The following is a 19,319-nucleotide window of genomic DNA, read 5'->3' as shown; positions in this document are numbered from 1 at the left end:
AATTTGATATGCGAAGGGTGCTTATTTATTTATTTTTACACTTAGTGGGACATCATAAAAACAGGTTATTACTCCACCCACATAAATAAGAAAACAAGGAGCCATCGTTGATATTTTATTTGTGATAATTAATTTCCAAATGTAGTGTATTACCATATACTTTTGTTACACAACAGCAGCAACATCAATATATACATCGATTATACGTAGAGTAAAGGAAGTGGTATACATTTTATATGTACATTATATTTTGACATATGTGAACAGTATGTAAGAGCACTTGAGAAAATTTAACAGTTAGTGATGGCTGCAGAACAGGATTTGTTCATCCATAATAGTGCATCACACATACCATACAATCCGAATAGAAGCGACAATTGTCCAAAACATACGGATAAGGCTGGAGGGCCATGCCGGCAGAATTTATATAAAGTCCTTACGCCTATAGGGGACTCTATACAACATCAGTTTAACCACTAGTTGGTTGGTTCACTATTTACGTTGTGTGTTGTTTTACAATAATGCATACACTGGTCACTAAAGCACTACACACCAGCAAGCATAACTACTCTTTTAAGGTGCTTTCAAAATATTTCCCTGCTCAGATTTTATTGAAAATAAAAGAAAGGCTAAGAATAACAGGTTACAACCACTGAGAGTCAGCAATGACAAAAAATATATATATAAGTAGAAATGTTGTTGAAATGTATTTTTTTCCAAATTGAATAATTATAAACAAATAAACGTATGGAAAACTATATTTTGCTTACTACATCATGTGGGGGGGGGGGGGGAACACCCTCCCAAATTTTGTATATTCAACCAATTTAAGACATTCCCTTATACTGTATGAAAGCAATTCACAGTTGATGACAGCATTAGTGGCAACTAAAGGGCTCAGTTTCTTCCTTACAGGGGAACTGATCATTTCAAGCAAGCAATCATTTCAGCTGTTCTAAGTGGGAATCAAAACCCTGACCTTCCACATGCCAGTCATTTGCTTTAACGACTGCACTACTCTGGATATAGCTGGATTCAGCTGTTCTCTCTACCTGTAATGTATTGTAGACATGTCCACAGTAAAATTGAGGCAATGAGGTGATTTGGTCACTCGGATCATAACAGGGAAGGCCATAATGTACAGCACCAATAACGAACCACAGCATTATGACCACTTGCATATGATGCTCTTCAATAAAAGGGCTGCATCAAATATTGTGCTATTACAGTTACTGTATGTAATATTCAGTTCTGATGGACAACCTCAAAGACATATTCATTTACTCGAAGTGTGTTCACTATTGTGGTTGTAGTTTGCCATGGTGGTGTACTACAAATGAGAGCTGATATTTTGATGAATCAATTAATTAGTAAGTCATAAATATTTGGTACAGTTCTACACAACTGCATACTAGAACCACAATAATGGACATATTGTTATTAACATTGAAGACATAATGGTCTTTGTAAAAGTAAAAATTTGATACATCTCTTTTATTGGATATTATATTGTGCAAGTGGTCATAATGTTGTGGCTAGTCAGAATTAAGTGCATCCACATAAGCTTGGTATGCAGTTATTATGATTTATAGAAACAAAATGGTACTGTTTGGGAGCAAATATTGTTTTTAGAAAAAGGCACATATGCATTGTGTACAAAGGTAAAAAGTCAATTTAAACAATTATTAAATGAATTAAACATAAAATTAAAATATAACAATTTGCTCAATAATGCACTATAAACATTTTGGTTAATACAGGAAAGTGGCTCAGCATTTCGAAAACATACTCAAAGCGTGTCTATATGTGAACTCGCAGCAGTAGCATTGTCATCATGCACAGTTAATGAAAAAGTCACTAAGCCAAGGTTGCTTCTAAGTGTGGTAAAGGCGTATGCGCTGTGATATGGCGCCTCGACACAGAGGGCAGTTCTGCATGGCGTCACTACAGACTTGACAACAGCAAACATGGCCACACGGCAGAAAGATAACTTGAGCCTGGAGAGGAGTACAGTAAAACATTAATTCATTAGACAACGTGCAAAACCTCGTCCAGCTTTTCATGACTATGCGACAAGATTTATTTTTTACCCCTGTCTCCATGCAGACCACACACTCAGAGCTTCCTGGTCCCTCCACTGGACTCGGGGCTGATGGCGTAATGGGGGTACCGGGAGTGAGAGGCGGGCTTGGGGTGAAGGTGCTGGAGGGGTTGGGAATTGATGGAAAGAAGGAGGAGGATGGCTCTGGAAGGGGAACTTCTTCACTCTGCTCCACCACCTTACATGCGCCTAGTAAAGGAGGCGGTATATATGCAAATATAACACAAACAAACTGGATCCACTGACAGTGTTGGTGCCTTAGAAGTATGAGACGTCAAGCTAAAAGGGAATGTTCAATTAGGTTTTCTTTTCAACATCACAATCAAGTTTGACAAGGTCAAGAACCATAGAAATAAAGCAAAGTTATTTAGTTACAACTGTGTTCCTGTAAACACCTGCAAGTAAAAATATCCTTTTCAAATCCGAATTTCACTCTATTGGTCAATGTCTAGGAACAAATTGTGTGGTCGCATAGGCCATATATTATATACTATGCTAAAAACAAACAAACAAAAAATTGGAGAAACCAGATTTTCTGTCGTGCCTGTGAGGCGGCCAAGACGCCAGATCGTCAGTCTTTGATTATGTCACCATACACGAGGCAACAATGCTTGTTTCACAAATATTCCGTAGGAAAATATAACTGCATTAAAAAAACTAACCACCAGAGGGTGCTAGAACTGCACAAATAGAAATCAACTTGACATTTTAACAGATGTGCTACTTTTAATATTGTGACATGACAACAACGATATTTTGGCAGTTTTAATATCGCGATATCAAGATATTGCCGTTATTGTTACATCCTTACAAATCATTATGCTAAATATATAAGACAAGGGTCATGTAAGGTGTGTGTGCGTGTTTTACCTTCAGGCTTACATTCTCGAGCCCAGTTCAGAAGAGATTTTTGGATGCCAATTTCAGCAATGCCAAGCTACAAACACAAGGTGGGAAATTAGAGACCAAGAGATGTGTTTTTCCTATAAAAAAAATTGAAAACAAATTCTAACAAAAAAAGGAATGATGACTTGATGAAATGGCAGTTTGGACTGTTTGAACCCTTTACAGCCTAAATGGTATATGCAGGGCTTGACAACTTTATTAGACCACCACACAATTGCAACGATACCACAGATGCCCAAAATTATTATTAAAACCCAAATCGTCACATTTGTACATGTCCATGCTAAAATTAAAATGTTCATTATTTTTATCTTTGCAGTTCTTGTATATGGCATGAGCACATATGAAGTCATGATTTTTACAAGTTTAATGGAACTTGTATCCAAGACAAAAAATACCCTCACTGGAGTATTGCATAATTTGACAGTTCTTTTGCATGCAAGGTGAGGCGATTCTAGATGTTGAAACTTCATTCTACAAGAAATCAAACCTATTTCTAAACAGTGTTGTATACAGACCTTCTTTAGGTCGGATGAGTTCATGTGGCGAAGAGCCTCAGTAGTCACACGATGGTGAGCCATAATGGGCAAGTAATGCTGTGCTGACAGTTTGCACAGTAGATTTACTAACTCTTTTTCCACACCAGCTTCCTGTGATGGGAACACATCAGTAAAGATAGTTTACAGATAGATGCTTCAGCAAATCAGATGTGTTCTTGTGTGGCACAGTACCTGCATGCGTAGCGACAATGGCTTGGCATCCAGCAGTCTCTGGTACTGAATCATCCAGTAGTTCTGCTGGGTGGACTCCGACTTTTGTTCCATTTCCGCCTAGAAATCCAAAAATAATGAGTGCTGTCATGAAACCAGTTTACCTCAGAAGAACAATGGAGGAAGTATGAGTGTTGCGTATTGTCTTGCACTTAATTTCAATACAATTTGTTTCACCTCAACTCAACTGCAACGACAAACAGTACAAGTCCCATAACAATCAAAGAACAGAAATATGACAAGTCTTCTGCAATAGAACCTGCAAAGTCACACGATCTGTTCCAGTCAATGGTTGACTTCAGGTTTTTTTTCTGCTTTTTTATAAACCAAATAATGAAAATATTTGGTTCATTCTCGTAACATTTTAACATTTTTGATTCATCCATCCATCCATCCTCTCAATAAATTTGAATATCGGGGTCAATTCAATTTATTTCATGTTCAATGCTAACATGCAACTCATATAGATTTAATGCACACAGATCAAAATATTGTTTTTAAATTATAATTTTGATACAGCCTACAGACAGCAAAAATCCCAATTCACCATCTCAAGGAAAAAAGAATATTACATACATTGATTAATGATTCTAATATGTTAGAAAATAGTACTGACAATGGTGAGTGCCCCTAAGGTCTAAATGAGTAGCCTGTGAGCCGGTTGTAAAAATTCCTGGGCTGATAGCAATGAGACATTGCGATTTCCTAGGATTGCTGTAAAATGTGATCATTTCAGTGTAGTGTAAATGCTTGCAAGGACCTATAAAAATAAAGTCAAGTCAAGTCCTCTTTATTTATATAACACTTTCAGATATTTATCTTTTTCCTACCTCGTTCAATCATTATTGATTTTTGGAGGGGAAAAATTATTAACATAACCAGTGTCTAACAACAACCATAATTAAAGGTAATTTGAGCAAATGTGTTATTTCAATACTACTGGTTGGCCTTCGCATTAATCAGTACCTAGGTAGCAGCTCTCAATTTGATGATGATCCTTGGTGTGCGCAATATTCTGACATTCTGAAAATATAGCAGGTGTAACTCTGAAATAGTGCATAGCTTTATAGGAATCTAGTTTCCCTAATTTTGGTGGAATTCCAACCTTAAGGGTGTTCAAATTCAAAGATTGTTCTGGATCTTAAACAAACACAATTTAGAACTGTTCAAAAGATTTATACAGCATGTACAGTGTTCCCTAGCTATAACGCGGTTCACGTTTCACGGTCTCGCTATTTCGTGGATTTATTTTTGTGCACTTTTGCATGCATAAAAAAAATATATACTGTATTTTTTTGCAGTAAAGTATGTATGTATTTTATAAAATTTATGGTTTGAACATTGATAATGTTTAAACAAGAGAGAAATGTGAGAAGATGAAAATGCCTCAATGAGAAAAGTGTATAAACTGTGTGGTGAGGGGTTTTAGAGCCTTAAACATTTATCATAAATGTAAAACATAACATGGATTTCATTTATTGTGGGTATTTTTTTAAACCTAACCCCAGCGGAAAACGAGGGAACACTGTACACATATAATCTCCCTGTCATGAGTGTGTACTTCTTAGGCTACGTTCACACTGCAGGGTGTGATGCCCAATTGGGATTTTTTGTTAAATCAGATCTTTTTATGTACTCGTTCACATTACAAAAACAAACAGCAACAGAAATCCGTCTGACTTATTTTTTCCATCTCATGTCGCCAGAGTAGCGAGGTTCGAAGAGGTAATGAGGGGACACTCCTCGACCTCCTCATTTCAATGAGACGTCTACGGAAGTTGACGTCACGTCATTGTCGTGCGTGATGAACCGTTTTGCAGGGCTGAATTTCTACTATCTACACACATGTTACCTTTATGCTTCACGTTTCAAGTGTGATTAAATTAAAGACAATTAAAAAGTTAACACTGTTACTCAAAACAGCTTTGAATATTCACCGAAGAATGTCAGCAATCTCCCTTGAAAGCACTCTCCTCCGCCCGCGCAGACCGCATATTAAGTTTTTGATGACGTATGAATCACATGCGTGCGGAAGAGCGTTCACTGTGCAGACGCATGGCATACATATCCAGTTTAAATCCACATACAAAAGAGGACCAGGTCGGTTTTGAAAAAAATCTGAATTGTACTGTTCACACCATGAAAGAATCAGATATGTGTCGCATATGGGCAAAAAAATCGTAATTGAGCTGCAGTGTGAACATAGCATACTGATTCATGAAAACGATGCAGCTAGCAGTTAAGTTTGCTCACCAGAACTTGCAACAGTTCTTGCTCTCTCTGGTGCTTCTGTTTCAGTAGTTGCTGCAACAAATCGCTGAGAGCTGTGCGCTGGTCCACTAGCACTTCCTGCGTAAACACACACACACGCATGCACAAGATTGACAAGGTACAATTGGCTGTGATTCAGCCATTCCTAATTTAAGACAACATTTTACTAACTAAGGCCTAATAAATCAAAACAAAGTCAACTCAACTTTAAATAAGGCCTGGTATCAGCTCAATACAGATACTTGGCATTGGTACTCGCCCCTCCTTCTTTAGTGCTATTTAATATTGGTGAACCCACCCTGACAACCCATTAGCACAAACAGCCGGGTAACATTATTGTTCAGAATTGTTTGCTGTGCTTGGACAAACCTTACAGCAAAAGCAACGCTGCACATTTAATCATGTCAAAGAACATAAACAGCTGATTACTATGATTTTTTTTATTCATTCATGCTATGCTGTATTGTAACCAAGGTAGCAAATCATGGAATAAAATAAAATTACACAATAGTCAAAAGAAAAAGACAACAAAAAATAAATGAGTGTGGGCAAATTAAAATGGGGGTGGGGGTGACACCTACCTGCAGGGTCTCTGCATCCAGATTTCGTCTTTTAACTTCAAGTTTTGTCAGTTGCATTAATTCACCCTCAATTAGCTTGATCTGGAACAGTGAAAAAGCAACATGAAACTAGCAGGGAGAAGCAGCATGCTGTGGACTGCAAAGGTTAGGATGAACAACCATGATGATTTCATGAAATGTGTTTTTAGCTACAAGTGTTGATGTATTAAATATCTTATAAGGACTACTGGAGGCTCTCGTGCCTTTTTTTTTTCATGGCAAATCCTCTAAATGGTCATCAAACTTTGGCACCATGCTGTGTACTGATTAGATGACATCGACAACGCACACAGTTTAGAGGGAACATTGGCTGAGGCCTCCTTAAAGGCGATCTACTTCTCAGAAGAATAATGATAAACAATGGTTCTAATTAAAGTTTAAAGCACTGTAGAAAAGCTATTTCTACCAACCCCCCACATGTTGAGAGGTGAAGTTTGCTTGACCAAAGCACAACTGCAGGTTTGTAGGATATGCCGGACCAATGACTGGGTATAGTTATGCAATGAGTGCTGATCTTTTTGAGTAGAATTACTTGAATTTCATGTTACATGGCCAATCATGAAAGGCTCCACTCATATCCTAGGGTGGGGGCTAAACACAAATACCAGCATTGTGTTTGGGGCTTGGATTCTTGGAGGATATACACTTTGGTCATACAATGCCTAAATGGCCAAAATCATGTCCAGAAACAGGACACCTTCAAAAAAAAAAATCAAAATGTGCTGTGTGTTTCGTTATATTTTGTAACGAAATTTTGCCAAATTAAGCTTAACCCCTCCAAAAGGTTGCTGGTATAATAACTAATAATAGATAAGAACCAAGGACAGGTTTGATGACCCTCACTCCACCCATCCGCATCTCTCCATACAGACCTGGTTGCGGATATAACCGTGGACAGAATCTTTCTGCAACTGCAGTGCTTGGAACGCTGCTTTCTGCATCTCCTCCTAGAAAGGGTCCAAACAGAAGTCATGAGTGTTCACTGAGCTTCAGAGGGTATTTTCTGTTTCAATTAAATGATGGACTATGCCAGTGGTTCGCAACCCTTTTTTCATTGATGTACCCCTATGAAATATTTTTTCAGCCAAGTACACCCTAACCAGCCCAAAGGATTTTTCGTTGAAAAACAGGAAAGACTTAATAATAATAATGCATTAGATTTATATAACTCTTTTTTGGACACTCAAAGACGCTTCACAGTGGTTGCATTATTCGTGCGCTCACACATTCACACTGTGGTGGAGGTAAGCTACCTAAGTAGCCACAGCTGCCCTGGGGCAGGCTGACGGAAGCGTGGCTGCCAGTGTGCGCCTACGGCCCCTCTGACCACCACCAAACATTCGCAACTTCCATACACCAGTGTGAGTAGCACTGGAGGCAATGTGTGTGAAGTGCCTTGCCCAAGGACACAACGACACATGACTTGAGGAGAGTGGGGATCAAACTGCCAACCTTCTGGTTACTGGGACGACCGGCTCTACACCCTGAGCCACGGCCGCCACAAAAACGTTTTGTGCCATCATTGTCTGCTTTATCAAACTTTGGATCTTCATCTGTATAGTGGTCTCTCAACCTTTTTTGGGGAAATAAAGAGATATAACTAAAAAAAATAGATATATATGAATAATTCTAAAAAATGTATACATTTGTGTACAGTGTACATTAACATTATCACCACTAACTAACTTCCTTTGCAGTCATAGGAAATATCTGTTCTCAAAAATAAATCACTAACTTAATTTTAAAACAAAGTTTTTAAATGATTGACAGGTGATAGTTGGCATATAACAGGTTGGGTCAAACCATTCTGTAATCGAGAGAATCAGGTATTTTAGGACAATGTAATTGAATAGCCCACTGAATATAACATTCATTTTAAGAACTTATATTTTTCTGAAACATTTACATAATTTAATTATTATTTTTAAAGGATTTTTGCATGGATGCTACTTTGGAAATGTATTTTAAAATCTCACGTACCCCCTGGAGTGCCTTCACGTACCCCAAGGGGTACATGTGCCCCCATTTGAGAACCACTGGACTATGCTATTGATTATAATATAAAGAACTGTTATCTGGTCACTGAAGACATACCTCTTGTAAAATGTGGGCAATGGCTTTAGATTTGTCCAAAACTTGAATGGATAGCATCTTCTCAAACTTTTTCTCCAGATTCTCCATACTGTTACACAACAAGTAGAAAAGAACATCAACCATCATACCACTTTGATTGATCAATTAAGACACACTGCAATATCATTTATGTCTGTGTGCATTTGAAACCTTTGGTAGGCCTCAGACACCAAGCTCTTTCTACGATAGTCACTTGCTTCTTGGAGGAGGCTCACAGCACAGCTGTCTGACAGCATCTTCTGCATGGCCGCTACAAATGACACAGAGGAAAGAGAAAAAAAGATTTTTTTAAATGAAATAAAATGTGGCATTCTTAAGAGGGAAGAGTGGGAAATTAAAAATACAACAGCAGCAGCAATTTGGGAAGAATGGGCATCATTCATTAATGTAGTTACATTTTCTTCTGAGGTCATTATCACCTTTTGATCCCAATCATTTGCTGTTGTGTTGGAAAATCCAAAAGCCATTTACTAGCCTTCTTTCATGTAGACAGTGTGGGTTAAATTCCTGGCTAGTCCTTTAATACTCAGCCACTGCTGGTCCCATGTCCGGAAAAAAAAAAAAAAAAAAGATTTGAAAGCGGCCCGAATGCAAACGTTAATGAAGTACGTTTGTTGGAGATCGAAATGCCGTTTGGCTCAGCGCAAAGGATTTTTTTTAATTAATTTTGTTTTGGTTTTGATGTTGTTTTTTTGCTGGCTCGAAGGAGCGGCGGCTCGGATTTAGGAGCGGAAACCTTGATGGGAGTTTGCTAAATCAGTCTGCATGGGTGTTGTGGACTTGGAGAAGGCGTTCAACCGTGTCCTTTAGGGAGCTCTGTGGAGGGATTTTCATTCCTACCCTCACCTATGGTCATGAACGAGATCCCAGATGCAAGCGGTGGAAATTAGTTTCCTCTGCAGAGCGTCCTGGCTCTCCCTTAGAGATAGGGTGAGAAGTTCGGTCATCCGGGAGAGACTCACTACTCTATTATTACTACTATTCCTACTATTGAGAGGAGACAGATGAAGTGGCTTGGGCATCTGGGTAGGATGCTTCCTAGACACCTCCCTGGTGAGGTGTTCTAGGCACGTCTCAGAGAGAAAACCAGGACACACTGGAGAGACTATATCTCCCGGTTGGTCTGGGAATGCCGCGGGATACCCTTAGATGAGCTGGATGAAGTGGCTGGGGAGAGGGAAGTTTGGGCTTCTCTGTTAAAGCTAGTGCCCCCCCCCCCCCTACTATTAATTGGACTGTAAAACGCTACATACCAGCCACCTCTTTCTTTCTCAAAGAGTTAGCTTCTTCCTGTGTGATGGCAGTCAGATGTTCCATACGGATCCTGGCAGAGAAACAAGCAATCAGTGAAATATATCGACTGATTTGATTCAAACAGCCAAAAGGTGGTAACATATTCATTAAATATATGGGGAAAATGTATGCATTACAATGCTTGAATTTGACAAAAGACACCCCTTTTTAAATTCTTAGTACCCAAGAGGATTACACATTTTGCTGCATCAGATTTGAATGATTATCTTCCACTCACCGATCTTCCTCCATGGCTTGGAGAAACTCTGCACTCTTTTTCTGCCTGCAGAGGTCAAAGCAAAGTCGTTCATTGATCAAGTGGGAAGTGAAACAAGCAGCTTCCCTGTGAAACACATCCTACAAACCTAATTCCCAAAAAGTTGGGACACTCTACAAATTGTGAATAAAAACTGAATGCAATTATGTGGAAGTGCCAAATTTCAATATTTTGTTCAGAATAGAACATAGTTGACAGGTCAAAAGTTTAAACTAAGAAAATGTATAATTTTAAGGGAAAATTATGTTAATTTTAAATTCCATGGTGTCAATAAATCTCAAAAAAGTTGAGACAAGGCCATTTTCACCACTGTGAGGCATCCCTTCTTCTTCTTACAACAGTCTGCAAACGTCTGGGGATCGAGGAGACAAGTTTCTCAAGTTTATAAATAGGAATGCTGTCCCATTCTTGTCTAACACGCGTCTCTCGAACTGTTCAACTGTCTTGGGCTTTCTTTGTTGCACCTTCCCCTTTATGATGCGCCAAGTGTGCTCTATGAGTGAAAGAAGTGGACTGCAGGCTGGCCATTTCAATACTTGGCCGGATCCTTTTCCTACGCAGCCATGATGTTGTAATTGGTGCTGCATGTGGTCTGGCATTATCGTGTTGAGAAATGCAAGATCTTCTCTGAAAGTGATGATGCCTGGATGGGAGCATATGTTGTTCTCGAATCTGAATATACCTTTCTGCATCGACGATGCCTTTCCAGATGTGGAAGCTGCCCATGCCACATGCACAACTTGGGTTGTCCTTGTCCTCTTTAGTCAGTATGATATAGCGCCCCAGTTTTCCACAAAGAACTTCGAATCGTGATTCGTCTGACCACAAAACAGGTTTCCACTTTGCCACACTCCATTTTAAATAACCCCTGGCCCAGAGAAACGCCTGCGCTTCTTCTTTGTACTGTAGAGTTTCATCTGGCAACAGCGGTTGGCACGGTGGATTGTGTTCGCCCACAATGTTTTCTGAAAGTATTGCTGAGCCCTTTCTGTGATTTCCCTTACAGTAAGCATTCCTGTTTGCGATGCAGTGCCGTGTAAGGGCCCGAAGATCATGGGCATCCAGTATGATTTTTCGGCCTTGACCCTTACACACAGAGATTGTTCCACATTCACTGAATCTTTGGATGATGTTATGCACTGTAGATGATGATTACTTCAACCTTTTTGCAATTTTTCGCTGGTAAACACCTTTCTGATATTTCTCCACTATCTTTCTGCGCAACATTGGAGGAATTAGTGATTCTCTACCCATCTTTGCTTCTGAGAGACACTGCCATTCCGAGAAGCTCTTTTTATGCTCCAATCAAGTTGCCAATGGACCTCATTAGTGGTAACTGGTCTTCCAGCTGTTTTTTTTTTTTATATGTGCAATTGACTTTTCCAGCCTCTTATTGCTACCTGTCCCGACTTTTTTTGTTGGCACCATGAAATTTACAATCAACATATTTTTCCCTTAAAATTATACATTTTCTGTTTAAACTTTTGACCTGTCAACTATGTTCTATTCTGAACAAAATATTGAAATTTGGCACTTCCACATAATTGCATTCAGTTTTTATTCACAATTTGTAGTGTCCCAACTTTTTTGGAATTGGATTTGTACATGTACCGGTACCTGTTGTTATCGAACAGCATGTTGCTGATGCGACTGCTGATGTTGTCTTCAGCATGCCTCACTTTTTCTAACAACAGCAACCTCTCAGACTCCTGCGCTCGCTGCTGCTGGGTGACACCCTGCTCCAGACGCTCCTGCTCCTAAACATCAGTGCAAAAGTGAGCAGTTAAAGGGGAAGTCAACCTCAAACATTTCTTGACAATACTATATTATATATGTGACTTCATTAGTCTAACTATGACATTCTGATTAATATTACATTTGTGGAATATGGGTTATGAAGCAACATCCAGCCATTTTTATCCATCTCAGGGGGCGGCCATTTTGCCACTTGCTGTTGACTAAACATGACATCACAGTTACTCAGGGCTCAGGCAACGACCAATCACAGCTCACGTGTTTTCTGAAGCTGAGCTGTGATTGGTTGTTACCTGAGACCTGTGCAACTGTGATGTCATTTTCACTCGACAGCAAGTGGCAAAATGGCCGCCTTCTGAGATGGATTAAAAACTGCTGGATTTTGCTGCTTAACTCATATTGCACTCATGCAGTATTATCCAGAATACTGTATTCAGACTAGTGGGGCTGCATAGAACATATTATTGTCAAGAAAGTTTTTTGGGGTTGATTTCCCCCTTAACTTATGATTTGACTACTTTTATATTGCAAAGGTGATCCAGAGTCAAAAACAAATGTTGACCAGTCAAAACATTTTCCTAATGTGTAGAGAGAGAGAAAAAATGTGGAATGACTGCACTCACTACAATAAGATTTAAGAACAGCTTACCTGACGAACTGAGTTGAGGATGTTGGCTTTACGAGAGTTGTTCATGAGTAGAAGCTGGGTGTGCTCGTTTTGTTTCCCCTCTCTGTGTCGCTCGAAGGCTAGTTTTTCTTCCTGCTTCTGAATCTGACAAAAAGGGATAATGAATATTTATTTTACTGATGCAAACGTTATATTTTCTCGTTCACCATTTTCAACAGTCTTCCATAATGTTTGAGCTTTATTTTGTTTCTTTGTTTTCTTTTGTTTTGTAATTTGAAACGGCTTTTGGAAAAGGTGGAAAGTTTGCAGTGTTGTGAGCAGAACGGAACAAAAGCTGTGTAAACAGTGACGACAATAATGCTTCTGCGTGATGGCAGACGAGTATTGAAAATGGTCTGGTAGGAAACCAAAATAGGAACAGTATTAAACAAAAATAGAATGAATGTTTGTAGTAGAATTAAAGTGTAGGGTTACTCCATGAACTGCTACTTCATTATACTTCAGTGAGCAAAAAACTTTAAATGAAACCCCATTTTTGAAGTTGAAGACCTACCTTCCTCTTCTGATAGTCACTGAATTTACTCTGCAACAAAAAGTGAAAAAACATTTAATATGCCAAGTGATTGAGATATACGAGTACATACATATAAACCTTTACAATACAGTAGAGGGAGTCATCTACCTGCCAGGCATCATCCAAGGCATCCACACAGTCAGAGTTTTGTTTGCCACCGTCACTTTCCAGCACAGGCAGGAGATACTGGGATGGTGGGCAGTACTCCTCTCCCAGCTCTGTGGGAAAAAAAACACTGATTTGTATTCAAAACCACAGTGAAACCTCTTAAGATGAACCCCTGAAGTCAGAAGTTGTAAACCGACCAAAATTTTCAAAAAATTACAATAAACATTAATTTTTTTTAATCTGTGCTTCTTATTTTAAGAAGCACATTTTTACTGACTAAGATAAGTTAAAAGTGTGGTTAATTTCCAGTATAGAAAGACAATAAATGTGAGGTACATCTGCCAGATAACATTTTTGCACATTGTGATCACATTTTGAGGTTTTAAAGTGATACACAAAGTGGTTAAACGACTTTTATATTTGAATGACCATTATGAGTCTTAAAATATCACATGCCTGCAATACCAAAGGTATTAAAATGGCAACAATTTAATCCAAGCACAGATCATTTTGAGTTCCGCAACTTTTCTGTGGGGAAAAACTGTTGCAAAAGCCATACAATTTAGAGGTTTGTATAAGGTCACGCCAAGCTTTGAGAATCCACAATTTTATGCCAAATAAATAAGTGAACTCATTGTTTATGGTTTTTAATCCTCTGACCTATAAATTAATTTAGGCTAGGCCAGAAAGGTAATGCACACAGCATTTAGAGACAATTATGTTTACTGTACTGACAAATGAACAAAACTTAACTGAACTCCTAAGTACATGATACCTCAGAGAAACTATGTTAGCATGTAACACAGACCCGATATAAACACTAACAGAATATAATTATACTATTCTCTGTGTCATCCTGTTACTATCCTCTCAAGTAAAATCTAAAAAATAATAATATATTGGACGAGTGGTACCAAGAGAAAAAGACAAGGAGTATGTGTAGTAATGAAATATTTTGTGGTTATTAAATACATCCTCACCAGAGCACAGGAAGTGCTGGATGCTTGCTGTACCTTCCACACACACAGATGCAGGCGGATAAGTCATTGTGGCTGCATCTAGGATGAGGTTCTGTCACAGCACATGTATACACATAGCAAACACACGCACATACACGCACAAAAAAATGTTTGTTTGTTTGCTTTTACATTATAGTGTGAACTGAATTTCCAAGGTGAACACGTACCTCTAGTGTGCGGATGTAAGCAAAGGTTTTGGGAATCTGGATGATGAGGTTATCACTCACATCCAGAGTGCGTAAACTGCACAGAGAGCTAATTGTCGGTGGGAATTCACTGAGACAGTTGCCTAAGACGACGGGGAAAATACCACATTAAACTCAAAGTGACGTGAAAATGAAATCAAAAACTCACAAAAACAGAGTAAGAATTTGACCTTTCAAATTGAGCGTCTGCAGGAGCTTTAGATCCCCAATGGATTCTGGAAGGCCCTTTAAACGATTCTTTTCCACATTCAAAATCTAATAATACACAAATGGCAACATAAGAAAATGAGTAACATTCATTAACTAAGTAATGTTTACTTTCAAGAGTTCAGAATAGCTCTACCTGGAGAGACGTCAGTTTTCCGATGTCTTCTGGGAGTGAATTAAGCTTATTATCATGCAAATCCAAAACCTGGATTGGAAGAGAGAGAGAGGAGAAATATTTTGCTTGGTCAAGAAACTTTAAAGACAAATTCATTTGATCATTTCATTAGTTACATTATTTAATAAAAACATAACACATGATTCAAAAATTTTTTTTAATGGTTTATTTTGTCAATTTCAAGTTACTTCAGCGACCATATGGATTTTTCTTTCATGAACAGAGGGGTACCAACAACTTGGTCCATGTGTTTTTGTCTTAATGATTACAGCAATCCCTCTTTCTGCGGAATGTATTTCAGTGTGTCAGACTCATTATATCCTATCCTAAAGGAATGTTCAGAGCAATGAACACAAATGTGCGAGAGTATTTTTGTTAAATGCTATAACACAATTTAAACAAGCATTATTATTTGTGTAAATAACTATACCTTTAGCGTACTAAGAGAGATGATGTCACTTCCTTTGGGAAGCAGTGACTTCAGCTCATTATTGTGTAGGATGAGTACCTATGGAAGACCAAAACAAAAAATGTCTGTTTAGATTATATTCAATAGTTAAATATTTGTGAGACACACAGAAAACACATTCTATGTATTCTATTATTTTCAGCTCTTTATTATATTCTTACCTTCTTCTGGAGAACTTTGCAAATCGAAAAGACACTCAAAGGAACCTGTGAAAATATTTAATGCAACCACTTGTAATGTATTACAAACACAGGTCCTTATAATACCTTTTCTTTTCATTACAGAAAATATTACAGTTCAGTTGGAAAATTTTGTTGGACACTGGGTCAGTGTAGTGGACCCCCAAATACTCGCAGTTCAGAACCCACAGATTCACATATTTGGGGATTTAATTGTATTTTTAAATATTTGGGGGTGGTGGGTTCTCCTCCCGCCATTTCCCCCCATTTCTCAGGAACAATAATGATATCTATTTTCTAAGAGTGAAACAGTCTTTAACATACTGCCAAATTTGAAAAGCTGTTTAATAAAGATGTGCTTAAAGTCATTTAAACAAAGTCAGGTGTACTTTTTATTACACAATAGTTTGACATTTCCGATAGTTCCAAATATTTAATGGTCTGCCATACATTATATAATATTTAATCTGCCTCTTGACCTTGACTACTAATAATCAGCATCAATATTACAACATGTTGGTCTATCTCTACTGTCAAATAAAAGCTGACATACATGCACTGTCTGTGGTGTTTCAAATGTCAGAATTTAAACGTATGCCAGGGTGAGAGAAAATAGAGCTAGAGCACTCTTCCCCAAAGAAAACAATTTTTAAGTGACTATCAGTTTAGAAATTCAATAAAAGGGCCAAAAACCTCTATCGATCGGTGTATTACCAATTATTGGGTTGGAATAATGCTAAATTTAAAGATTATACTGTGAGACAATGCAACACTGACTGCACAACTTCTACTACTTTTAATCCATGTGGAAATCTAGAATTTTTAATTTGACATATCACTATTGATATAAAGCCCTTCCAAATTTAACTGCTTTTTGACTTCTCTAGAATTATTAGTAACAATCAGTAGTAGAAATAACTATGTACCTGTAATAGTTACATTATGAACAATGTTCCCATTAATGGTCTTTCATTTAAGTCTATCATGAATACATGATGTATCCAGGGAGGCTTGCATTGGTAAAATTCCGTGGAATATAATCTTGGCCATTATCAACATATCACTTAAGAGCCTAATTTGCAATTGCGGTACCGGTTCTGTGCCCAGCAGCATAAAGTAAATGCACTTATGTCCTTTGCACATGTAACTTGGTGTACAGGCACAGCAACTCCAATAACAATTATAACTGGTGCCAGGACAGGACAGGACAATTTTTGCTGGGGACAACAATGAGAATTACTGATCAACTTGTTGTTCACCACCATCACTTGTTGGTCACCATCATCAGAGCAAAGAAGTCATAAAAGGATGTTAAGACTGTCAGGCATATGTTCTTCCACATAGTGATAAACTATCCCGACATCCTTGGCAAAAGGTTGCAGAGGAAAATTGGGGGATCAAATTGAACACAGAATGAACGCTAAACATTCTCACCTCTGACAGCTCGCAAGATGAGATGTCCAGGATGTCATCAGCACCTGCTTCCTTTGACTGAAGAATAGAAGTTAGCAAGTTTATCATGCATCTCAACATTGTTTTTTTCATGTAAAAATAACATTGTGTAAACATACCACACTTTGACACTGTACACGAATAAGGAAATTGTCAATACAGTTAAGTTCAGAAGTATTTTGTCAATGACAAGATTTTGCCTTAATATGCTACCACAACTTAATAACAAGTAGAAAAAATTTTTGGTTAGGGTCAATGAATCAGAATTCAAATATGTCTTAACCTCTTGAAATTGGGGTACTGACCATAAAATGGTTCTAAAGCAGCATTAAGACCAATTTTCATGAAGAATCTTCGATGTTTACTGTTCCATCCCATGTTGATAGATCTATTTCAAAACAAATGGCTGCCCATTGTTGTATGTAACTGTAAAATCATAAAATTTAAGTAATTGTCTGGGTCTAACTAACAGAGAGTATGTAATTTCATACATACTCTTAATTGCTGAAAACACCCATACACTCTAATCAACATGTTTTATACCCGACACAGCTGATATTCAAGTCTCTTCTGGGAGTCATCGCTGGGTTTCTTCTTTCTGAAGAACAGAGGCATCTTGTATCCTGCCTGTCAGTCAGGCCTACTGGGTTTCACAGAGTCCACTGCAATAAGAGCCACTCACTTGAAAGGCTGATGGGGAACGCACTCAAGACTCTTCCTGTACTCTAAAAAGAAGAGACGATGTACATTGGTTCTTGTACTTCAGAGCAAAAAAAAAAAAAAGGTTGACCCCAGTCATCATGGCACAAGGAAAGGCAAATCTGATTAGATTATTCCAACAAACCTAAAATATATATTCATATTTATCATTGTCAGTACCATCATGTTTGTTTGTACATTGATTCTGGTCCTTAAATTACATTTCAATTTATATATACATATATATCATATTTTTTTCTAAATTTCTCCCTGACATACTATACTGTTCCTATTGCACAAATTTGATAATGGAAGGGTGTGTCTGTACTTTAGATGAGCGCACATGGTGTTGCAAGCATCAACAAACAGCATCGTTGACTGCTATGAGGAATCATGTTTGTGGATACTTAAATTACATTAACTGGAATTAATAGATAACACTGTACAAATCATTTTCAATGAATTTCTGGAGGGGAGGGTGGGATAGAGACTGGAAGCAGACTGCGTATTGCGTAAATTTAGTTGAAGGTCAGAGCGCCGTCTACGATGTGAAGTGGGCGGGTTATTTACGGAAGCTAGCAAAGCAAATTCCCGTAAGGTCTGGACATAAATTATTAAATAATAAATACACTATAGTTAATTTAGTCACAATTAAAGCAAATGCGTGAACGTTAGTACATGTGCTCTCCCATTAACTTGGTTACTTAGCATCAGGGATAGAATAAAGGCATATTTACCTTATGATGATGTTCGTTAGCAAACACAGCTACCCTCAAACTATTGCGAAAAACAAGCATGGAACTGAAGTCGAATTATGTTTTATACTCACATAGTATGTTCCCACTATGGCCGGTAGATGTTTCTTGAATTAAAATAGAGATTGTTGTCTTGCTGTCAGTTTGCACCAACCAACATTTGAACGACCCAATTGTCAACAAACGATCGACCGCAGACGAGTTCTTAGGCATTATTCGCCTACTTCACAAAATCGAATAAATACATTCTAGTCATTAACACCAGTTCCTCAATAATCCCTTGATAAATTCCTCTTGGTCCTGACAGTAAGATGTTACTGTTAAAAACACACTGGGACCTGATACTTTTTCGTCCTAAATTTGGGTAGACCATACTTCAGAATGGCAAGTTGCTGCCGACTGCTGGTCAGAATGTGTGGAGGACACAATTGTTAACCGTTTTCCCATTTCATTACCAAAATACTCTTTCCCAGTTGTAATATCTGCATTTCACAAACCGATTGCAGACGTCTCAGACGAATTTAATTTAAACATAGTTGAAATTATTGACTTTGTGCCGTATTTATTGCCCTATCTGGCGGGACTGGATGCAACAGTTAAAACATTGCATATTTTAAATTACGACTATCTATAGTCTTAAATATACTTATAACTTCTAATGTGGCGCTCTGAAATATTTTTCATTCTACTGCGTCGACTAAATCCCAAAGGCACATATTACC

General features: G+C 38.0%; 1 protein-coding gene across 2 annotated transcripts; it reads right to left on the bottom strand.

The window, feature by feature from the left end:
• Positions 1 to 102: 102 nt before the first annotated feature.
• lrsam1 (leucine rich repeat and sterile alpha motif containing 1) lies at positions 103 to 18,949 on the bottom strand. 2 transcript variants are annotated; one of them, XR_015097302.1, is made up of 26 exons: positions 18,672 to 18,949; positions 17,687 to 17,868; positions 17,126 to 17,182; positions 15,674 to 15,718; positions 15,474 to 15,551; positions 15,005 to 15,073; positions 14,832 to 14,916; positions 14,623 to 14,744; positions 14,417 to 14,507; positions 13,437 to 13,546; positions 13,308 to 13,337; positions 12,776 to 12,898; positions 11,989 to 12,128; positions 10,333 to 10,377; positions 10,055 to 10,125; positions 8,952 to 9,051; positions 8,763 to 8,850; positions 7,541 to 7,615; positions 6,630 to 6,710; positions 6,031 to 6,126; positions 3,739 to 3,837; positions 3,526 to 3,657; positions 2,972 to 3,038; positions 2,091 to 2,290; positions 1,432 to 1,997; positions 103 to 1,298 (listed from the first exon to the last, which is right to left on the bottom strand). XR_015097302.1 is itself a non-coding variant. In XM_086097426.1 (25 exons), the coding sequence occupies exons 2-25, from the start codon at positions 17,756 to 17,758 to the stop codon at positions 1,875 to 1,877; spliced, it is 2,199 nt and encodes a 732-aa protein (XP_085953552.1). In that variant the 5' UTR covers positions 17,759 to 17,868; positions 18,672 to 18,949; the 3' UTR covers positions 103 to 1,874. The 2 variants fall into 2 exon arrangements, 1 of the variants encoding a protein (XP_085953552.1); XM_086097426.1 differs by having other exon boundaries at positions 103 to 1,997.
• Positions 18,950 to 19,319: the final 370 nt, after the last annotated feature.

Source organism: Leptonotus elevatus, chromosome 15 (genome assembly GCF_054856555.1).
Source record: "Leptonotus elevatus isolate MCC_2025b chromosome 15, RoL_Lele_1.0, whole genome shotgun sequence".
NCBI lineage: Eukaryota > Metazoa > Chordata > Actinopteri > Syngnathiformes > Syngnathidae > Leptonotus > Leptonotus elevatus.
The sequence above is the reverse complement of the archived record's forward strand: the minus strand, read 5'-3'. Positions and strand labels throughout refer to the sequence as shown.